Below are 24,151 nucleotides of genomic sequence, written 5' to 3' on the forward strand. Positions count from 1 at the left end.
TAATTGTAACTAATATTGATACTGTTGTTGATAATATTAATTTTTGTTTCACTACTTTTGGTTTGTTCTGTGTCATGTTTGTGTCTCCTCTCAATTGGTCTGTTTATTGCTGTTCTGAGTGTTGCTGGGTCGGGTTTGGTTTTGGAATTGGATTGCATTGTTATGGTATTGATGTGTATTGTTTTGTTGGATTGATTAATAAAAAAAATAAAATAAAATTAAATAAAACTAAAAATTAAAAATAATTAATACATAAAAAAATCGATTTTTTAAAAATGAGAATCGATTCTGAATCGCACAACGTGAGAATCGTGATTCGAATTCGAATCGATTTTTTCCCACACCCCTAGTAAATATATATATATATATAAATATATATATATATCCTTGTACAAACATGTAATAGAAACAATGCAAACATGCCTTAGATCAGGGGTGTTAAACGTACAGCCCGAGGGCCGGATCAGGCCCGCGAACAGGTTTTATCCGGCCCGCGGGATGAGTTTGCTAAGTATAAAAATTAACCTGAAATTTTTGAATGAAAGAAACTGCTGTTCTAAATGTATCCACTGGATGTCGCAATAGCAATTCTTTGTATTTTTGTAGATGATGCTACACATGTACGGAATAAACCACATGATGTTACATCAGTCGAGGAAAATGATCAAACTACATAAATGACATACTGTAATTTGATTTTGATATAATTGTTGTATCTTGATAGATTTAAAAGTAGTGTGAAAAGTAGTGTATGTATATATTTATAATTTATGTATATACAAGTTCATTAAGTTTGAACAGAGTGAACAGGTAGTTCTAGCTCAGAGTAATTTATGATTTAAAGAAAAGGGGTGGCATTAAATAAGTGTAAACTTCTTCTCACTCCTTTTCAAATATGTAAAAAAAATAAAAATAAAATAAAAAAATAAAGTCCATTGCTCATTTTGTTTATTTTTTTCGTTTTTATTCTCCATTGTTTTAATTTTGTTATGATGGCTATTAAGGCTGTAGCACTGTATTGGATCAGGCTTGCTCTTGTTTTTTGCACATTTGAAATAAAATTCATCAAACCAAATCAAATCAAAAATGAACACCAATGAGTTGACTGATGAACATTATCACATAATGTATTCAAAAAATTTAAATAATGACGAATAAAGATAGGATACTAATAACTGCAACATGTAAGTGTAAAAAAAAACAACAACACATTATGATTTGTACAATTTCAGAATGTGCGTGTTTTATTTTTAAACAAAGACAACAATCTGAGGTTGTCTTTATTTTTAAGTTATCGTGTCGTGATTTTACCAGTCCGGCCCACTTGGGAGTAGATCTTTCTCCATGTGCCCCCCACATCCCTCCCTTAGCTGCAGCAATACACATTGTGATTAGTTCAATATGTGTTTTATAAGATTTGGAGTTGATTAAAAGAGACATATTTAGAATTATTTTTGTGAGCGTTACAAGAAAACGACACTGATAGGTGTCCTGTGATGCCTGTATTTTGCCCTGGGCCAACATTATGCTGCCGATTGCAAGTTAATCACTAATCAACCGTATACCTCGAAAAACAAAAACAAAGCTCACAGGTGGTATAATCATTCATTTACATTTCTCTGAAAAGACGGGCAGCATGGGTTTCCAGTATAAAACATGTTGACATCACATGTTAACGTGGGGGGAAAAACACGGATTACCTTGTTTGGGGGTGTTCCAGTCAACAATGAGCCAGGCGGTGTAAAGGGCAGCGATAAGCCAACAATCAGTGCAGAACATGTAGATTAACAGCACCGTGCACACTGCTCCTGCAAGAGCACAGGAACATCACAAACCGGGAGTAGGGACCTAAATGCATGAAATGACACTTCAATGCATGTCAAATGAACACATGTAGGCAGCTTCAGAGAGGAGAAGTCCCACCAGGTGCTACCATTTAGTCGTCTGACCTACTCAGGACTAATGAGTGTCTATGCGAACTCCTTAGGTCTTATTTGCTTTCTAACAGCTTAAGGGTAGTGTGCAGGATCACACACACGCACATACATACCCAAGGCTAAGAAGGAGACGACCCACTGCAGCACAGAGATGACCTGGAGATGTTTCTCCATCTTGGATCCGCATGGCCAGAAGGCCAAGGGCAGGTCCTGCAGGGAGGAGAGGATGCTGGAGCCGGTGCCTTGAAGGAGAAAAAACCCAAATGGACGCTTTAACGGAAACTTAGGAAGTCAGGAGAATGCGGAAATAATTCCAGAAGAGCAGTCGCAGAGTTCTGCTGAATCAGCTCGTCGCATCGTTTGCATCTACTAAAGTAAACGTCACATCACGAGCAGTCGACTCTAAAGAGCTGAGTGAAATCCAATAAAAACAGATCCCTTCTAAATTCTAATCCCATCAGTGCGCACTGAAAATAACCCTCACTGGTTAGTAGCAAACCTCAACTAGCGACCATCTTGAAGACCTTGTCCTGCTGATCCCTTAGTCGGTTATCATCAAACTCAACTATGTGTGGTGCTGAGTTGCAGGAAGGGGGAGATAGATGACGCCATGATGTCATTTGCATAATTGGCCAGGACGCATGTACATGTAATTGTAAAAAGGGTGTAGAAAAGAGGGAAAAAAAGTGAGTAAAAAACATGAAAAGAAAAAAAAAATGTATAAAACTACAAATGAAAAATTTTGTGTTGCTTCTTTTTGTCGCCGTTTGTGTGTAAATGTCAAACAAGGCGGAGCCATATGTGAGGGGGAGGGGCTCACAATACCCGCTGTTTGTTAAGAGCAATACGTGTCCAATAAGACCGTAAAAAGTTGCTAAATTTGTACTCCATTGTTTCTGTTAAGTCATACTTGCCAACCTTGAGACCTCCAATATCAGGAGGTGGGGGGTAGGGGGTGGGGGGCTTGGTCAGGGGTGGGTTGGACGGGTGGGAGTCGGTGGCGTGGTTGGGGGCATGGTTATTTACAGCTACAATTCACCAACTCGAGTATTTCATATATATATATATATATATATATATATATATATATATATATATATATATATATATATATATATATATATATATATATATATATATATATATATATATATATATATATTTACATAGAAAAAATATATAAAAAATACTTGAATTTCAGTCTTCCGTTGGCTATCCATTAGATGGCAGTATTGTCCTGTTTAACTTCTCCGTTCATTGGGCAGGCAAAGCCTCTATTGTGGGAAAGCGGACGTGAGAACAGGCTGCCCCCACTCAGTCTCAGGTCCGCATTGAGCTGGAGGGGGCGTGGCCTCCAGCTCCGGCTGAATATCGGGAGTTTGTCGGGAGAAAATCTCTGCCGGGAGGTTGTCGGGAGAGGCGCTGAATACCGGGATTCTCCCGCTAAAAACGGGAGGGTTGGCAAGTATGTGTTAAGTTGGCAACATTGATCCCTCCCCTGCAAAATCTTCGTACTCTGGCAAAACAGGCGCGTAGAAGCTGTGTTAAGAAGCAGAGTTTCGGCGCCATCTACTGTGCGGAGTTGTACCAACAAGCTATGTTCACAGACAGACCCAATCGGGCTTCAGTTATTGATTAGTTTGTCCGATTTTTTTTTAATAATTGAGTAACTCACTTTATAGCCTAAATGCGTATTTTAGGGGAAACAAATGTTTTTGTTTGCTCTAACCTTCATTATTTTTTTTCCAATAAACACACATTATCAACATTAAAATGACACTTTAAATATGTGTGCATTATTAAAAAATGATCCACTGTTCACAGCATCAACACGCCACCGCTCTCATGTGTGCTCTATTGCAGTGGCCGTGCTGATTTTATCAATTTGTATGAGTTGTATTCATTAAACGATTAATGGAAGCCCTAAGTCCTATTATATGTTCATGAGCGAAGGGGCTAACAGGCAACGCCACAAGTAGTTGTGGCGGACACTGAACACTATTGTACCAGAAGATGTACTAAATGGTCCCTAGTGTGTGAATAAGAGTGTGAATGTTGTCTGTCTATCTGTGTTGGACCTCATAGGTGGCGACTTGCATCAGAAAGATCATGTCATTATGTTATCATGTATAAACATTTGGTTTCGTTGTCTGAATATTAAAAAAACAAAAAACTGTTAGTTTCTGCTGACAAGTGATTTTGTTTGTTGTTGTATGAAATAAGAAAAATGAAACCAAACAATTGTGTTATTGCTCTTGGACACTGAAAAAGAATGCTTCATTTTTTTCAATTTAAATGTTTACATCACAATATAAAATTCCAAATAAAACCGATTGTTTTTTGTTTATTAATTTGTTTGTATGTTAAAATGACATTAAAAAAAAAAAAAAAATTCTGTTCTCCAATTGTATTTTTTGTATTTCAAAATGAAATTTAAAATAAATGCACAGTTGTGGGCTGACCTGGATGAGCCCAGAAGAAGATCCCCCTATGACTATGTGTTGGGTTCCCAATGGACTGGATTCCCACAGTATTTATTAATTACACAATTCAATAATCATACCCACTCGATATCTATTGCAGCCCATCACCCTGTGAGGGCCTTCTTAAGGCTTCTTCTGTTTCCCTTACACACTAAAAAATGCTGGGTTATTTTGGTAACCCAGTTACATTTTTGAGTTATTTTTAAGAAGGGCAACTCATTTTCTGGGTTAAAAGGGTATTAATTTAACTCAATTTCTGGGTGTTCAAAATTATGAACCATTGTTGGGTTGTTTTTCAATGAGTAAGAGGCTTTTTTTTTAATTAAAAGTTACTTTTATTTTGGATAATAATAATAATCTCATTAACATTATTTACAATCAAACAACTTTATGTACATGAAATGCGTCCTTTACCTTTTAAAGAGGTACTACTTATTTGAGCATGCTGTATAGTAGTGGTCCCAAACCTTTTTTGCATCACGGACCGATTTAATGTAGGCATTATTTTCAGGGACCGGCTTTCCACTTGTGCCATATAAACACAGCAAAAATAAGTGCATGAAAAATACAACTCACTACAACGCTGAATTAGTGGGAGCCCTGGGCTTGTTTCTTTGCAATGAGATGCAGATGGAAATTTGCTTTTGGCTACAATCTGTCACATTTATATTGTATATGTTCATTAATGTGCATTGTATCATGTCACAAAGTTATAACAAATATAAAAAATGGCAACTTCCTATGAGAAGTTTTTATTGTACATCTATACACAAGCTTATTGGTGTGTCTCGTGCAGGGGTCGGCAATCCAAAACGTTAAAAGAGCCATATTGGACAAAAATAAAAAATAAAAATCTGTCTGGAGCCGCAAAAAATGAAAGGCCGTATATAAGACGCATAATGAAGGCAACACAGGATGTAAGTGTCTATTCTAGTTATAATAGCCTACTATCATATGACAGTGTGACGTGTCATATGATGTTTCGCAGGCTGAAGCAAATCTTCGTTGACAGAAATGTTGAAATGTAATATTTATTCTACACATTTTTACGACATTAAAAAACATTAGTAAATCAGAGGCTATTTAGAAGGTGAGATAACACCTGAAAATTACTGGCTTTTAATGGCCAAAAGGTATAGATGTGTCATCATGTGTGTGTCCAAGTTAAAGGAAACGGCAGTGTGTCTTCTTTTAATATATTTATTACAATCTTTGGCAAGCTAGGTAATGTTTGCTGTAGTCTGGAACAGCATGGCACACAAACAACATCTGAAATGCAGCCAATATCACATACATATAATGTCTCATGAGACATGCAAATATAAATTAAATACACAAACGATAAAAATAAAGGATATTAAATTAGCTCAAATATATCTACAAAAGGCATAATGATGCAATATGTACATACAGCTAACCTAAATAGCATGTTAGCATCGATTACCTTGCAGTCATGCACTGACCCAAATATGCCTGATCAGCACTCCAACAAGTCAATAACATAAACAAAGCGCACCTTTGTGCATTCACGCACAGCATAAAACGTTTGATGGACAAAACGAGACAAAGAAGGAGTGGCAGATTTTACATGAAAACAAACTGTTGCGTCACAGTCCACACTATGGTGAGTTCAAGAATCGCTGAAATTAGTGGGACAAAACGATGTTCACCAAATACTCTCATGAGTGAAGCATACACACAAACATATTAAAACGGTGGGCTTTCTAACAATTGGGAAGGTTTGTCCTCAAATAAAAAACATACTAAAACAAAAAAAATTATTTCCCCCCCCATCTTTTTCCATTTTCAATCCTTTTTTAAAACTGCTCCAAGGAGCCACTAGGGCGACACTAAAGAGCTGCATGTGGCTCGAGAGCCGCGGGTTGCTGACCCTCGGTCTAGTGCAGGCCTGGGCAATTATTTGACTCAGGGGGCCAGATTTAGATAAAATAACGGGGGTAGGGGGGCCGGTATATCTATATTTAGGAACACTAATACAAAACCTCACAATAATGACTGAAAGCTAAAAACGTTATGACAGACCGCCTTAAAAAACGGAATGGAATTTGACATGTTTTACTGAATGAGACACCCAGAATGTACATGAAAATAAAGAATGTGGGATTTACAATATTAACTATGAAGGATAAAACACTGAATATTGACAACGTATTTTACAATCAACAGAAACACAACCAAAATGCAACAAACATAGTGAAATATGAACGCGAAGGGTTCTGAGATATCTCATAGTGACCAAAGTAACTAATTAGATGATAATAGTAACTAATTAGATGACCATAGTAACTAATGAGATGACCATAGTAACTAGTATATCATAGCCATTAGAAAACATCACTGCACATCATAATTGCAGCAACACTTTCCATCTTAAACATCTAAAACAATTATTTGGGAATGTCCTGTGGGCCAGATTGAAAAGCTCAACGGGCCGCATGCGGCCCCCGGGCCTTAATTTGCCCAGGTCTGGTCTAGTGGGACAGGCGAAAGTTAGGTCAGAGAAAATGCAGTCGTTTATAAATTTAATGTTTTATCTGTGGCCATGAACCGGTACCGGTCCATGGACCGGTGGTTAAGGTTTAGGGCCTCAAAAAGGCGTTCCAATGAGACAGTGGGCTCTATAAGGGCTATATAAATACATTTGATTAATTGATGAACCAATTGTTTTTTGTTTTCAATTCCAATCCATGAAACAAAAATACCAACGACCCAAACATACAATCAACTACTGCTGCACTTTAGGAAAAAGAAACCTTGTCGACCATCAGGCACGTGCACAGGTAGACCCTAGTGGTGCTCAAGCCCTTTTGCCCTGCATGAAAAGAGGGCCCTTTCCACTTGAACACTTTTGTATTACATTTAACAATTTCAAAAAATGCTTTCTCATTAATTTCCCCCCAAATATATTTTGATATCAAAGGCCACATTCACATTAGTTCTTGTAAGAACTCGTCCCCAAAGTGCTAGACACCCTTCTCGCGCCATTGAGCCTACAGTATGCCTCTCATTCTGCGATAAGACGTATGGGTAGGCCAAGTTTTAACGGCAGCTTTACCGTGCCACAAAATACACATTACATGTTTGGTTTCGTTTAAAATTGTTGAGATCTTGCTAAGCATTTTGTGTTAAATTATTAGTGTGACAATGCTTATGCTTCATCTTTGTGAGAAAATAACAACAAATAAATGTGTCTGCTTTACAATTATTTTTTTCATTCAATTTGATGATTTGAGGTCCAGGTTCATTTCAAAGTGACGTTATTTGCACCCGAAGGTACATTTGTTATGCAGTGTGAAAAGGAGAATGACATCTGCATATATTAACACAAAACCAATCACAACATAACAAAGTACTCAACAGGACCAGGAAAATAAGAAAGAAAAAGTCTCATGAATAATAAAAAAAGAATCAGAGAAAAGTTGATAAAAAAACAGTAAGATAAAACTACCATAAAATAATAAATACATTAAAATGAATAAATAGATGAATTTGTGCAATATAGCTATATTTTGTTTAAAAGAATAGCTGCAGCTTTTGCTGTAAGGGAGTGAACAATGCTCTGTGCCTGCCTGGTGTACATACAGGGACTCCAAACTCAACTGGGGTCACCAACAAGTCGACTTGACCACTTGATTATCTGGCTTAATTTGTTTCTGTCCTGCAGAGGCAGACCTCCAAACGTATCCATGACACCAGCCAGAAAGATCAAACCGATTCAATGAAAAGCACGATAAAACAAGATCATCATGGTTTTATCAACATGAAAAGACACGTTCCTTTGACGCTGCATGGTGACCCCTTTTGCATACAGCATCACATCTATCCTTAAAATTCAAAGTATTGTATGGTCCCAAAATATTTGTAGGACTGCACTTAATAATGGTGCACTCATATGTAATTCATTTTTTATTTATAAATTAAATTGTAAATGTGTATTTGGTGGGTAAACTTTGAAATGTATTGTATTGTATATTATATGATGATGTATATTTCAACTGTTGGTCCCTGTCCATAAGCTGTGTGCTTCTAGGGATGACCTTTTGCAGAACGGACTCCGATATTAACAAAAGAAACAATAATGAAATACAAAACTATGTCTGTCTTTGAATAAATAAATACATATAAATTCCTGCCTGTCTTCTAAAATCAATAACCATAGCTTTTTTTTTTAAGACTGGGTTGGTATTGGTTACTATACAAGTTGAAAATATCCTGCTGTGTTTTTATTACAATAGTAATAATTTTGTAAATAATTTGTCTGTACACTTGTCTGTAAACATACATATACACATATATGTATATATACACATACATACACTACCGTTCAAAAGTTTGGGGTCACATTGAAATGTCCTTATTTTTGAAGGAAAAGCACTGTACTTTTCAATGAAGATAACTTTAAACTAGTCTTAACTTTAAAGAAATACACTCTATACATTGCTAATGTGGTAAATGACTATTCTAGCTGCAAATGTCTGGTTTTTGGTGCAATATCTACATAGGTGTATAGAGGCCCATTTCCAGCAACTATCACTCCAGTGTTCTAATGGTACAATGTGTTTGCTCATTGGCTCAGAAAGCTAATTGATGATTAGAAAACCCTTGTGCAATCATGTTCACACATCTGAAAACAGTTTAGCTTGTTACAGAAGCTACAAAACTGACCTTCCTTTGAGCAGATTGAGTTTCTGGAGCATCACATTTGTGGGGTCAATTAAACGCTCAAAATGGCCAGAAAAAGAGAACTTTCATCTGAAACTCGACAGTCTATTCTTGTTCTTAGAAATGAAGGCTATTCCACAAAATTGTTTGGGTGACCCCAAATTTTTGAACGGTAGTGTACATATTGTTTTTTTATTCATCTAATTTTTTTAGAAATGCATTTTAAAATCAATTCAAGCTATTTTCACAAAGGATGAGTTTGCGAAGTATAATGAGTTTGCGAAGTATAAAACTCAGCCGAAATATTTTTATGAAAGAAACCGCTGTTCTAAATGTGTCCACTAGATGTCGCAATAGCAATTATTTGTATCTATGTAGATCAGGGGTGTCCAAAGTGCGGCCCGGGGGCCATTGGCAGCCCGCAGCTAACTGTTTACCGGCCCGCCACACATTCTGGAAATGCTATTGCAAAAATAAAAAAAACATACAAAAAAGTGGAATGAGGTGAAATCTAACTAGAAAAAGTTGCAATGTTGACACAAAGCTGCCATGCAGGCTGTTTTTTTCTTTTGTCTATCTTTATTTTTCTTTTTTTGCCATTGCTCAAAAAAAAATTCAATAATCAATGTTATAATGAATTATTGACCTATTCAAGGCTCCAATTATTTCAATTATTTCACTTTAAAATGTTTTATGTGGAAAATATTGCACAAAATATTGTGTGGTTGCCATACAAAAACATCAACATTTTCTTTGACAAAAGGGCATAAAACAAACAAAATAATAGTTCAAACGTAAAATCGACAGATATATCTGAAGTTGATCTCGTAACTTAAGTGTTGAAAGTAAATCAATCAATCAATCAATGTTTATTTATACAGCCCTAAATCACAAAAGTCTCAAAGGGCTGCACAAGCCACAACGACATCCTCGGCACAGAGCCCACACAAGGGACGTCGATGTGAATGACTATGAGAAACCTTGGAGAGGACCGCATATGTGGGTAACCCCCCCCTAAGTACAGTCCCTAGTGGATACACATAACAGTGAGAGTCTAGTCCATAAATAAAAAGATGATGGAAGTTTATGGATTATTCTAGAGTGCTCCAAAGGCGGAACAAAGTAAAAAAAAACAACATAAAAATGTATCACTTTATGAGTGGGGCACCTTTTGGATCCCAACTATATTTAATGGGATTTTATTTATCTTTTCACTGTGATTACTCAAAAATAATAATGAATTAAAATCAATGGTGTCTTGCATTATTGATCTTTTTAAGGCTCTAAGTACTTCACATCAAACATTGCTTTCTGAATGTTTTGGGCAGTGGGGGAAATACTGCATATTTCAGTTATTATAAAAACAAAGTTGTCTTTGACAGAAAGGCCTTTTTGGTTTTTTTAACTTTATACCAACCTGAAGTTGATATACTGTAGAGATTTACTGTAAGCGTTAAATAAAAATAAATAAATAATAATTTGACTTGTTTTTAACATTTTAGTGACTTAGACCCTTTATGGTCCCGGGAGACCTAAAGGTAAAAAAAAAAAAAAAAAATCCATATATTTTGTTATGGTTTGAAAATGAAAAATATCAAAATGGCCCCTGCATGCTTTAATTTTTCCGTGTTTGGCCCTCATTGGAAAAAGTTTGGACACCCCTGATGTAGAGAATGCTACATATGTAAAAAAACAACAAAAAACACATGATGTTAGTACATCGGTCGAGAAAAATGATCAAACTACATAAATAACATCCTGTAATTTGATTTTGATATTTTTCTTTTATCTTGATAGATTGAAAATGAACACCAATGAGCTGACTGATAAACATTATCACATCATTTATTCAGAAAGTATAAACAACGACAAATAAAGGTAGAATACCAATAACCGCAACATGTAAGTGTAAAAAAAAAAAAAAACAACATTATGATTTGTACATTTTCAGAATGTGCTTGTTCTATTTAAAAACAAAGAAAACAATCTGAAGTTGTCTTTATTTTTAAATTACCGTGCCGTGATTTTACCAGTACGGCCCACTTGGGAGTAGATTTTTCTCCATGTGGCCCCCGATCTAAAATGACTTTGACACCCCTGCCTTACCGTAAACGCACTAAGGTTGTTTTTTACCTGAACAAAGCCTGTAATAAAAATCAACAACAACAAAAATAAATAAATTAAAAAACTTTAAAAAATATATTTTTTTATATATATATTGCTTCAATTTTAAGTTTTGTCAGTGGCACGAACACTTTCAGTAAAAATAAGACCAATACAAATTAAAAAATAAACGATATTAATATTTGCACATTGAGATTCTTAACATTCAGATGATGTAATGATTTTGAATGAATATTGGTAGGAAATAATCAAAGAATGTGCTCACCTTTCAGCACCCCCGAGTAGGCAGCAAGGATGGTCTTCATGCTTGGACTTCCTGATGGAAACAAGAGAAGATTTGAAGTCCAGGCTCACAGCTCCTCTGCCAGCACCGACACTGCGAGGAGGCGAGCAGCCAGCAGCCTTTCATCAAGGAGGGGAGGAGCCACGCACGGCTGGGAGGGGGCGGCCAAATTGCCGTCCCTGCGGACACGCACCTAACATTTAGACATTCCTCCGGAAGGTCTCAATATATTAGTATCATATTGTCTGTTTTCATACTGTAAAATGTCATTGTTATAACATTTGTATGGTTTTTTATCGATAAATATAAGCTAAAAAAAAATTTGATTTTACTTTCTAAATAATGATGTTATTTTTTAAATACATTAGAGTGGACACAATTGTCCTCAAGACCAGTGTTATTTAACTGGGACACTAAATTACCTTAAAGTTGTGTTGATTATGAGTAACAGATATATGTAATATATATATATATATATATATATATATATATATATATATATATATATATATATATATATATATATATATATATATATATATATATATATATATATATATATATATATATATATATATATATATATATATATATATATATATATATATATATATATATATATATTAGGGCTGTGAATCTTTGGGTGTCCCACAATTCGATTCAATATCGATTCTTGGGGTCCCGAATCGATTAAAAAACAATATTTTTTTTCAATTCAACACGATTCTCGATTCAAAAACAATTTTCTTCCCGATTTAAAACGATTCTCTATTCATTCAATACATAGGATTTGAGCAGGATCTACCCCAGTCTGCTGACATGCAAGCAGAGTAGTAGATTTTTGTAAAAAGGTTTTATAATTGTAAAGGACAATGTTTTATCAAATGATTGCAATAATGTAAATTTGTTTTAACTATTAAATGAACCAAAAATATGACTTTTTTTATCTTTGGGAAAATATTGGACACAGTGTGTAAGCGATGCAAGTGTAAGCCACTGTGACACTACTGTTCTTTTATTTTTATTTTTTACAAATGTCTAATGATAATGTCAATGAGGGATTTTTAATCACTGCTATGTTGAAATTGTAACAAATATTGATACTGTTGTTGATGATATTCATTTTTGTTTCACTACTTTTGGTTTGTTCTGTGTCGTGTTTGTGTCTCCTCTCAATTGCTCTGTTTATTGCAGTTCTGAGTGTTGCTGGGTCGGGTTTGGTTTTGGAATTGGATTGCATTGTTATGGTATTGCTGTGTATTGTTTTGCTGGATTGATTAATAAAAAAACATAAAAAATAAATAAATAAATAACATTTTTAAATAAGAGAATCGATTCTGAATCGCACAACGTGAGAATCGCGATTCGATTTTTTTTCCGTTTTTTGCCCACACCCCTATATATATATATATATATATATATATATATATATATATATATATATATATACATATATATATATATATATATATATATATATATATATATATATATATATATATATATGTACATACACATATATATATATAATACTTAGGCAACAACTGTGATTTTTCCAGTGATCAAAGTATTTCAAATGTCTCTTTTAAAATATGCTATTAGATCAATGTGCAGAGAAAATAAATACAATTAATTTTATCCAGCATTCATACATCCTATTTGTAGACCTAACTTAAATGTGCTATTTTAATATGTATTCATTTATTTATTTTATCTATTTTTGTGTATTATTTTTGTATTTGTAAACTGCATGTCCTGTCCAGCCATTTGTGATTTTTAGATGGCGACCCTGAATGTAAACAATGAGTACTGTGATAATCCATTTATTAGCATTTCTGACTATTTGTTGACGAATTCATCAACCGTGTACATCACATGTGTCAAACTCGAGGCCCGGGTGCCAGGTCCGGCCCGACACGTTATTTAATGCCTTGAAATAATGTGCAAACTTCATCTTTCTTACTAAATGTTTTCATTGTTTCCATTTTGACAGAAAAAAATACATGGAATTTCATTTGTTTTAAACTTTGATATATATATATACAAATATTCAATTGTTATTGGTGTGAATCTTTGGGCACTTCGCCATTCGATTCCGATTCTTGGGGTGGGGATTTGATTCATAATCGATACTCGATTCAACACAATTCTTGATTCAAACTGATTTTTGCAATGTATTATTTGGTATAATAATAACAACACCTTAACAAAACAACTTACAGGTTACAAAACCTCCTTATCTTTTTATATATATATATATATATATATATATATATATATATATATATATATATATATATATATATATATATATATATATACATATATATATATATATATATATACATATATATATATATATATATACATATATATATATATATATATATATATATATATATATATATATATATATATATATATATATATATATATATATATATATATATATATATATATATATATATATATATATATTTTTTTTTTTCTATTTGTAAACCCGTCCTGTGCAGCCACATGGTGATCTAGATGCCCGTATCTGCTGTACAGATTTACTTTACAAAAAGAGCATTTCAATACAAAAAAGCTTGGACCTCGTGACATTTTTAATGTTATTAACAGAGCCGCTCCTCCCTACACACATATTATGCGCTATGCGTATAGTTTGGGACCCGATTTGATGTAATGCATGTAAAATGTCAATTAATAAATGACGGGGTGCTTCACGTGAAATTTAACGTGACCTTATTCCAAGCCCCTTCCTGCTGCATCACTAAAAATATAATACCAAGGTTGCCTTGAATTTGTCAGCCTCCCCTGTGGCACACAGTGTGTGATCATTTCAAACACTATGTGCCAATGATCTTAGTTTTGTTATTCTGCATTGAAAATAATAATTGAACAATTTATTTCTTATTGATTAATTTGTTTTCGTCCAAAAATGCATCGAATAATTAATCGAATAATAATTTTAAAAAAATTTAAAAAAGAAGAAGAATGATAATAATAATAATAATAATAATAATATAATAATAATAATAATAATAATTACAATAATATTAATAATAATAATTTAAAAATATAAATAAAATATATAAAAAATAATGACAAATTCTGCATTGGGCCCGATTAGCCACTGTCAAAATTTCAACTTTTTTTCTACCTTTGCTATTGTTTTTTTTTTCAATTTTATTTTTAAATTGTGCCACAGGCTAATAAAAAAAAAAAAGCTGTGGGTCACAAATGGCCCTGGTCCACACGCTGGGTAGCCCTGCACTAAAGTCATCACTTTTTAGAGGATTTGTGTTGGCTTGTGTTTCTCTTGGCCGTGTGTACTTAATGACAGTGCAGCAAAGTAAGAGTGATGACACAAGTCAAGGTTTCATCACCATCAAATACTGCAACTGTCTGGGATGAAGAGCGTGTCACAATAAATCCGATTGGTCAACAGTGTCAGAACTTGCACTGAGCTGCAACACACACTTCTAAATGTCACAATGCAGCAAAATGATCAAATACAAAATGTCATCATTTTGTATTTCTGAGTTTTCTTGACCTTTGAAGTGGAATAAATCCTCAAACCTCCTGTAAAACATAATTTTTAAATGTCGAAACGCCTCCAGCCTGACCCCACCAGTACTCTTTGCTCACAAGACCCCAACCCATTATGCAGCAGGGATCGACTATTGGCGAGTCCCCTAAAATGTAAAAAGATAATACGTTTTGTGTTTACATCTCATGGACTAGATATGCGTATATGCATTTCAGAATCAAATACTTTGGCGACGGCTGACACGACTTTCATCTCATTGATTGTGGTAGCGCCACAGTGCATTAAACCGTGTTGAAGCTGAGCTTCCATTGACTTCAATGGGGGAGCAGAGTGGCGCGTTCCACTGCAGCCAAACTAGACAGTCATTGTACAAATGATCGGCAGAGCGCCTCTGGAAGTGTATGGAAAGTGGGCTTCCAGATGATTGGATGATTTGTCTGAGGCTGAATCATTTTTTTCTTGACAGCAAAATGAGCGAATCAGCGGTCTTGAAATGCAAACCACTGCCAGAGCTTCTTTCAAGTTTCATCCCGTTGTTCCGAGTTGATGTGGAGAATCCTGTAGGTCAATGTTTTTCAACCTTTTTTGAGCCAAGGCACATTTTTTGCGTTGAAAAAATGCAGAGGCATACATCCAGTAGAAATCATTAAAAAACGAAACCCAGTAGACAAAAGAAAGTCGTTGTCGCAATTGTTGGATATGACTTTAAACCAGGGGTCACCAACGCGGTGCCCGCGGGCACCAGGTAGCCCGTAAGGACCAGATGAGTAGCCCGCTGGCCCGTTCTAAAAATAGCTCAAATAGCAGCACTTACCAGTGAGCTGCCTCTATTTTTTAAATTGTATTTATTTACTAGCAAGCTGGTCTCGCTGTGCTCGACATTTTTAATTCTAAGAGAGACAAAACTCAAATAGAATTTGAAAATCCAAGAAAATATTTTAAAGACTTGGTCTTAACTTGTTTGAATAAATTCTTTATTTTTTTTTTTACTTTGCTTCTTATAACTTTCAGAAAGACAATTTTAGAGAAAAAATACAACCTTAAAAATGATTTTAGGATTTTTAAACACATCTACCTTTTTACCTTTTAAATTCCTTCCTCTTATTTCCTGACAATTTAAATCAATGTTCAAGTAATGTTTATTTTTTTTATTGTAAAGAATAATAAATACATTTTAATTTAATTCTTCATTTTAGCTTCTGTTTTTTCGACGAAGAATATTTGTGAAATATTTCTTCAAACTTATCATGATTAAAATTCAAATCAATTATTCTGGCAAATCTAGAAAATCTGTAGAATCAAATTTAAATCTTATTTCAAAGTTTTTTGAATTTCTTTTAAAATTTTTGTTCTTGAAAATCTAGAAGAAATAACGATTTGTCTTTGTTAGAAATATAGCTTGGTCCAATTTGTTATATATTCTAACAAAGTGCAGATTGGATTTTAAACTATTTAAAATATGTCATCAAAATTCTAAAATTAATCTTAATAAGGAAAAATTACTAATGATGTTACATAAATTATTTTTTTAATTTTTTCAAAAAGATTTGAATTAGGTAGTTTTTCTCTTCTTTTTTTCGGTTGAATTTTGAATTTTAAAGAGTCGAAATTGATAAACTATGTTTCAAAATTTAATTGTCATTTTTTTCGTGTTTTCTCCTCTTTTAAACCGTTCAATTAAGTGTAAATATCATTAATTATTATTAATAACATAGAGTTAAAGGTAAATTGAGCAAATTGGCTATTTCTGGCAATTTATTTAAGTGTGTATCAAACTGGTAGCCCTTCGCATTAATCAGTACCCAAGAAGTAGCTCTTGGTTTCAAAAAGGTTGGTAACCCCTGCTTTAAACCATAACCAAGCATGCATCAATATAGCTCTTGTCTCAAAGTAGGTGTACTGTCACCACCTGTCACATCACGCCCTGACTTATTTGGACTTTTTTGCTGTTTTTCCTGTGTTTTCTTGCGCTCCTATTTTGGTGGCTTTTTCTCTTTTTTGGTAATTTCCCTGTAGGAGTTTCATGTCTTCCTTTGAGTGATATTTCCCGCATCTACTTTGTTTTAGCAATCAAGAATATTTCAGTTGTTTTTATCCTTCTTTGTGGGGACATTGTTGATTGTCATGTCATGTTCGGATGTACATTGTGGACGCCGTCTTTGCTCCACAGTAAGTCTTTGCTGTTGTCCAGCATTCTGTTTTTGTTTACTTTGTAGCCAGTTTGGTTGTAGTTTCGTTCTGCATAGCCTTCCCTAAGCTTCAATGCCCTTTTTTAGGGCCACTCACCTTTTGTTTATTTTTCGTTTAAGCATTAGACACCTTTTTACCTGCACACTGCCTCCCGCTGTTTCCGACATCTACAAAACAATTAGCTACCTGCTGCCACCTACTGATATGGAAGAGTATTACACGGTTACTCTGCCGATCTCTAGACAGCACCAACACTCAACAACAACACATAATTTGCAGACTATAATTACTGGTTTGCAAAAAATATTTTTAACCCAAATAGGTGAAATTAGATAATCTCCCACGGCACACCAGACTGTATCTCAGTGGTTGAAAAACACTGCTGTAGGTGACGTTTTCTTTGTGAAATGTAGCATCTTTATATCTTTTATCTGTTATTGGAGACAATACTTGTGTTCAGAGAATAGCTGAAAATGAGCTTCCTCTACTTGAAAGACCAGCAGCAGCCACTGTTTTATAGAGAATATGTACTGTATAGTTTTGCATGCAGAAAACAATGTGGGAATATATACAGTATAAATAGGGCTGTCGTTAGCAATTATTGCTGTCATCGAGGAATGTATTGATTAGTTTGTTCGATCAATCGAGTAATCGCATACAACACACTTTGTAGCCTTAAAGTATACTTTAGGGAAAATAGATTACATTTAAAAAAAATATTTCTGCTTGCCATAACCTTTATTTATTTATCTAATAAATGCACATCAATAACATTGAAATTGCACTCAACATGATAGCATTAATTAAAAAAAAAAAAAAAAAAAAACCTTTGCTGTTCACCGTCACACAGATCACAGCACCCACGCACCACCGCTCTCATCTTTTATCTTTTTAGAAGACTGTTGTTGGCGAAGACGGCGATTGGAGGAGAGGGGAGATCCACGCGGATGGCAACTTCATAATAATAACACCAAGATTTGTCTTTAAAAATACGTTCAACATCTTGTTTAGCCTTTTTTTTAAATTACATTACACAAAAATAAAAAATCTTGACTGTGAGGACTACATGCTAACAACTAATCCACCATGCAGCATGGACAATGGCTATTCAAAGGGTGTACATGTTGCACATAAATGAAAGGGTGTCCCAATAACATGATTTCAATATTGGAGCCTTGAGTATTGGCCGATACAGATATTAATCCGAAACGATTTCAGCAGGAACATAATTTTATCAGTTCGCTGTGCAGAATGTTAGATAATGTTTGATCAAGTGAGATTAGTGGTAGGTTTGAAAAACAGTAAGCTATTTATCATTAATTGTATGGAATGGACGTAAGCAGTCTTTAAGTTGAAGCGGGGTGGAAATTGTTTTTTTGTTTTTTTTTGGGTGACATGTAGCGACCTGAATAATTCATGAAGTTTAGCTCATGATGCAGTAAGTTGAATGATGCGGACACGTTTGTTACTGGATACTTTGTAATAAGCTTCTGCCTTGGAGACTTTGTATGTGTAAGTAATATGCAACTGTAATACTTGTTAACGGACAGCACGGTGCCACAGGGGTTAGTGCATGTGCCTCACAATACGAAGGTCCTGGGTTCGATCCCCGGGCTCTAAATTGGCCCCAGTGTGTGAATGTTGTCTGTCTATCTGTGTTGGCCCTGCGATGAGGTGGCGACTTGTCCAGGGTGTACCCCGCCTTCCGCCCGAATGCAGCTGAGATAGGCTCCAGCAACTCCGCGACCCCATAAAGGGACAAGCGGTAGAAAATGGATGGATGGATACTTGTTAATATTGACAAAGGAAACTGTAGCCTTTGGGAAATGACTTAAGTAAAACACACAAAAAGACCAAACTTCTGTGTTTATTAGAGCAGAGGTCCCCAACCACCGGGCCGATTGGTACCGGGCCGCACAAGAAATAAAAAAATTAAAAAAATTAAAAAATATTATTTTTTTATTTTATTAAATCAACATAAAAAACACAATACATACATTATATATCAATATAGATCAATACAGTCTGCAGGGATACAGTCCGTAAGCACACGATTGTATTTCTTTACGAAAAAAATTAATAAATAAAAAATAAAAAATAACCCCCCTCCCCCCACTAATTTTCAAACGTTGACCGGTCCGCAGCTACAAAAAGGTTGGGGACCACTGTATTAGAGGACATTTAGATGTTCACTGCTTGTATCACCGCTTACATCACACATTTGACATGCAATCCCATGCTTATTTTTTGCTTATACTGGACCAATATCACACTTGTAATTATTATACATTTTTATTTGTACAATACGCCAAGGGGCCAATAGTAGTAGTCGCATTAATCGAATAAGAGAGTTGTGTCAAATATTCCGCCTTTACAAGAATACTATCATTCAAAGTTTTCTCTTAAAGAGAGAAGTATTAATCAATTGTTCGTACAGATGTTTGGAATATTTATATCACAGAATGTTTGCTTTGTCTCAGTGAGAGCAAAATGTTTGTCATTTACTGTATCTCATTAGACTTCACTTCACTGTCTCCTCGCATGTTGATGTTTGTCTGCTAATACTCCCCATATGGTTTCTCTTCATTCCATCATAAACAGATAAGATGAGATCTTTGACCCTTCTTCAAAAATAAGACAATAATAGTGTTACTCTGACCTGACACATACACACACACGCACATGCACACGCACACATGTGTCAACTGTAAACAGGTGTGTGTACTGTACTGATGCATGCAAACACACCAGCATCTTTAAAAACTGACTTGATTAACCGCAGGTTTTTACAAATTCATCCATCGCTCTCTGTAATAAGAATCATTTAAAGTCAAACGACGGACGATATTCTGTAGCACATAGTTTTTCTGTCAACTATTACTAATGTGATATTATATTACAGTGGTCAAAAGTTACACTTGTAAAGAGCAGAATGTCATGGCTGTCTTGAGTTTCCAATAACTCTTTTTTTTTTGTGATAGAGTGATTGGAGCACATACTTGTTGGTCACAAAAAACATTCATGAAGTTTGGTTATTTTATGAATTTTATTATGGGTCTACTAAAAATGTGACCAAATCTGCAGGGTCAAAAGTATACATACAGCAATGTTAATATTTGGTTACATGTCCCTTGGCAAGTTTCACTGCAATAAGGCGCTTTTGGTAGCCATCCACAAGCTTCTGGTTGAGTTTTTGACCACTTTTCTTGACAAAATTGGTGCAGTTCAGCTACATTTATTGGTTTTCTGACATGGACTTGTTTCTTCAGCATTGCCCACACATTTAAGTCAGGACTTTGGGAAGGCCATTCTAAAACCTTAATTTTAGCCTGATTTAGCCATTCCTTTACCACTTTTGACGTGTGTTTGGGGTCATTGTCCTGTTGGAGCACCCAACTGCGCCCAAGACCCAACCTCCGGGCTGATGATTTTAGGTTGTCCTGAAGAATTTGGAGGTAATCCCCCTTTTTCATTGTCCCATTTACTCTCTGTGAAGCACCAATTCCATTGGCAACAAAAGAGGCCCAGAGCATAATACTACCACCATCATGCTTGACGGTAGGCCTAGTGTTCCTGGGATTAAAGGCCTCACCTTTTCTCCTCCAAACATATTGCTGGGTATTGTGGCCAAACAGCTCAATTTTTGTTTCATCTGAGCACAGCTCTTTCCTCCAGAAGGTCTTATCTTTGTCCATGTGATGTCAGCAGATTTGGTCACATTTTCAGTAGAACCATAATAAATTCATAAAAGAACCAAACTTCATGAATGTTTTTTGTGACCAACAAGTAAGTGCTCCAATCACTCCATCACAAAAAAATAAGAGTTGTAAAAATTATTGGAAACTCAAGACAGACATGACATTATGTTCTTTACGAGGTGTGCGCGAGATCTGGAGAAAATAACCATCCGTTCACAGTAGCCTGTTTCTGCGATGATATATGTCCTAAATTGTTTAACTTTTGACCACGACTGTTGAATTGTTCATGATAAATGTATTCCTTACTTGAAAATAGCGACACTTTTTTGTGTAGCATAAATATCATTCAAATTGATCAAAACAACATATATTATTGAAAATCACTGAAACATTTATTAAGTGTTTTATTTGCATTTTTGCTTTTGTGAATGTTGCCTATCATTCACGATCCTTAGGGTTAGACAAGAACACATATGACTTTTATTATGCATGCTAAATGTTTAATATACGAGAAGTAAGAGGTGACTAACAATGAAGCTAATGAAAGTAATCTATTGCACATAAAGCGCACCGAAAAATGTCCAAAATCCGCCAACAATAAAGCATTTACACCTCGTGACTTGAATATTAACCAAGTAGTAGATATTGTTATTATAAGCATTAACACCTAGGAACTACTTTAAGTGGCGATCACAGAGAGCTAACTAGCTTATACAGCTATTGACATACCGAGCTGCTGCATCGCCTCCGAGTTGGTAAAAGTTAATTCTAGATCATAAATCACGAATCTCACTTGTATAGTAGAAGGATATGGCTACACACCGAGAAGTTGGTCAACTTAGAACCAGAGATGGCGAGAAAGACATGGAAAATAATGCTGGTTTACCATTAATGTTTTGTCTACAATGGAAGAAATACATATTTGATCAGTCAAAATCACAGTGATTGCAGACATTGTACAGTAAGTGATTTTTAAATTATGTTCTTAGTTTGTACTTTTTGTTTAGCACTTAGCAAACGTGCTACTTGCTGGATCTCCTAAAGTTAAAGTTAAAGTACCAATGATCGTCACACACACAATAGGTGTGGGGAAATTTGTCCTCTGCATTTGACCCATCCCCTTGCTCACCACCTGGGATGTGAGGGGAGCAGTGAGCAGCAGCGGTGGCCACGCCCAGGAATAATTTCGGTGATTTAACCCCCATTTCCAACCCTTGATGCTGAGTGCCAAGCAGGGAGTTAATGGGTCCCATTTTTATAGTCTTTGGTATGACTCGGCCGGGGTTTGAACTCACGACCTACCGATCTCAGGGCGGACACTCTAACCACTAGGCCACTGAGTTCTAAAACTTGTAGGTTATCCTTTTTGTATTCAGGCTCAAAAATATAAGGTTCATTTGTCCTAAAGTTGTCGTTGTCACTCATGAAGTCTGTTGTTCTTGTAGGAAATATCAAATGTTTTGATGCGTCTGTGAAATTAATGCGCTGCCTTATACTTAAAATGGCCAAACTACATAAATATTACATGTTGTTATGAAAGTGCTTGTTACTACATCACATTACTGTACATACTTTTTAAAACGTTAATGGAAGTTTAAGGATGTTTTTTTTTTTTTAGAGTGGAATAGAGTGAATTCCAGTACCTCTATTAGTAGCCAACACTTGCTATCAATCAATCAATCAATGTTTATTTATATAGCCCTAAATCACAAGTGTCTCAAAGGGCTGCACAAGCCACAACGACATCCTCTGTACAGAGCCCACATACGGGCAAGGATGTGCTAGTGTTTATCTATGAATTAGAATGCATAAAAAATGACCAAAAAAAGTGTTCTTGTCTTACATAAGATAAGGATTGTGAATGATAGGCAAAACAAATAAAAAAGTGCAGTTTCCCTTTAAAGCATGATAATTATTAAATAGATCTAAAAGTTGCTTAAATGGCAAAAAATAAGCTTTTGAAAATGAGCTAGCTTACCTGACACACGACCATGTTGGGGTAGTTACAATAGTGGTGTCCACTTTAACGTTCACCTCCACTTTCTTGCTCCCGGAATGCCTCACTGTGAATGAGGCAGCTGCTTTAGTTTCCAGCGTGTTATTATTTTCTAAGTTGCTCTGTTATTTTTTTCTTTTTTCCAATGTCAACTTTAATGTGTTCCCTTGCTTTTATGTGTTCAATTATCTTGTTACATGCTTTCCTTTTTAGCTCTTTTATCGCTTTCATCTCTGACAACATGACTGTTTTTGGTGTCTGGGGTAGTGGCCTCCGTGTTCAGGTTTTCTCAGTTTTCAAGCCTCCATTGATATAATCTCATCAAAGAGCAGATGTCCTTCACCCAACTTATTGGTGTGAATGATCTGCACTGGGACGGCTGAATGTCCGAGGTCCTGGCTGGAGGTTTTGGCCTGGAGTGTCCACCGAACAAACCTCACCAGCCCTGAGTTGTGATTTTTAGATGGCTGCCCCGAATAAGTAGAAACTACTGTGATAATCCATTTATTAGCATTTCTGACTATTTTTGAACAAACTCATCAACCGTATACATCACAAGTATCAAACTCAAGGCCCGGGGGCCAGATCCGGCCCGACACGTCATTTAAGTTGGCCCGCCAAAGCCTTGAAATAATGTGCATACTTCATCTTTCTTATTAAATGTTTTCATTGTTTCCATTTTGACAGAAAAAAAATGTATGTAATACATGAAAGATAATATGTTTTCAACTTTGACATATATATATATATATATATATATATACACTACCGTTCAAAAGTTTGGGGTCACATTGAAATGTCCTTATTTTTGAAGGAAAAGCACTGTACTTTTCAATGAAGATAACTTTAAACTAATCTTAACTTTAAAGGAATACACTCTATACATTGCTAATGTGGTAAATGACTATTCTAGCTGCAAATGTCTGGTTTTTGGTGCAATATCTACATAGGTGTATAGAGGCCCATTTCCAGCAACTATCACTCCAGTGTTCTAATGGTACAATGTGTTTGCTCATTGGCTCAGAAGGCTAATTGATGATTAGAAAACCCTTGTGCAATCATGTTCACACATCTGAAAACAGTTTAGCTCGTTACAGAAGCTACAAAACTGACCTTCCTTTGAGCAGATTGAGTTTCTGGAGCATCACATTTGTGGGGTCAATTAAACGCTCAAAATGGCCAGAAAAAGAGAACTTTCATCTGA

General features: G+C 35.2%; 1 protein-coding gene across 1 annotated transcript in view; it reads right to left on the reverse strand.

Annotated features, from left to right (window-relative positions):
- The window catches only part of dgat2 (diacylglycerol O-acyltransferase 2), a 57,129-nt gene extending 34,051 nt beyond the window's left edge, over positions 1–23,078 (reverse strand). Inside the window, exons 1-4 of the mRNA XM_062048393.1 lie at positions 22,930–23,078; positions 11,493–11,543; positions 2,051–2,179; positions 1,701–1,808 (exon numbers count right to left, since the gene is read on the reverse strand). Of these exons, the coding sequence (XP_061904377.1) occupies positions 1,701–1,808; positions 2,051–2,179; positions 11,493–11,532 (277 nt within the window). The 5' untranslated portion in view covers positions 11,533–11,543; positions 22,930–23,078. The remainder of the gene's footprint in view (positions 1–1,700; positions 1,809–2,050; positions 2,180–11,492; positions 11,544–22,929) is intronic.
- Positions 23,079–24,151: the final 1,073 nt, after the last annotated feature.

The sequence above is a fragment of the Entelurus aequoreus genome, linkage group LG05 (assembly GCF_033978785.1).
Source record: "Entelurus aequoreus isolate RoL-2023_Sb linkage group LG05, RoL_Eaeq_v1.1, whole genome shotgun sequence".
Classification (NCBI taxonomy): domain Eukaryota; kingdom Metazoa; phylum Chordata; class Actinopteri; order Syngnathiformes; family Syngnathidae; genus Entelurus; species Entelurus aequoreus.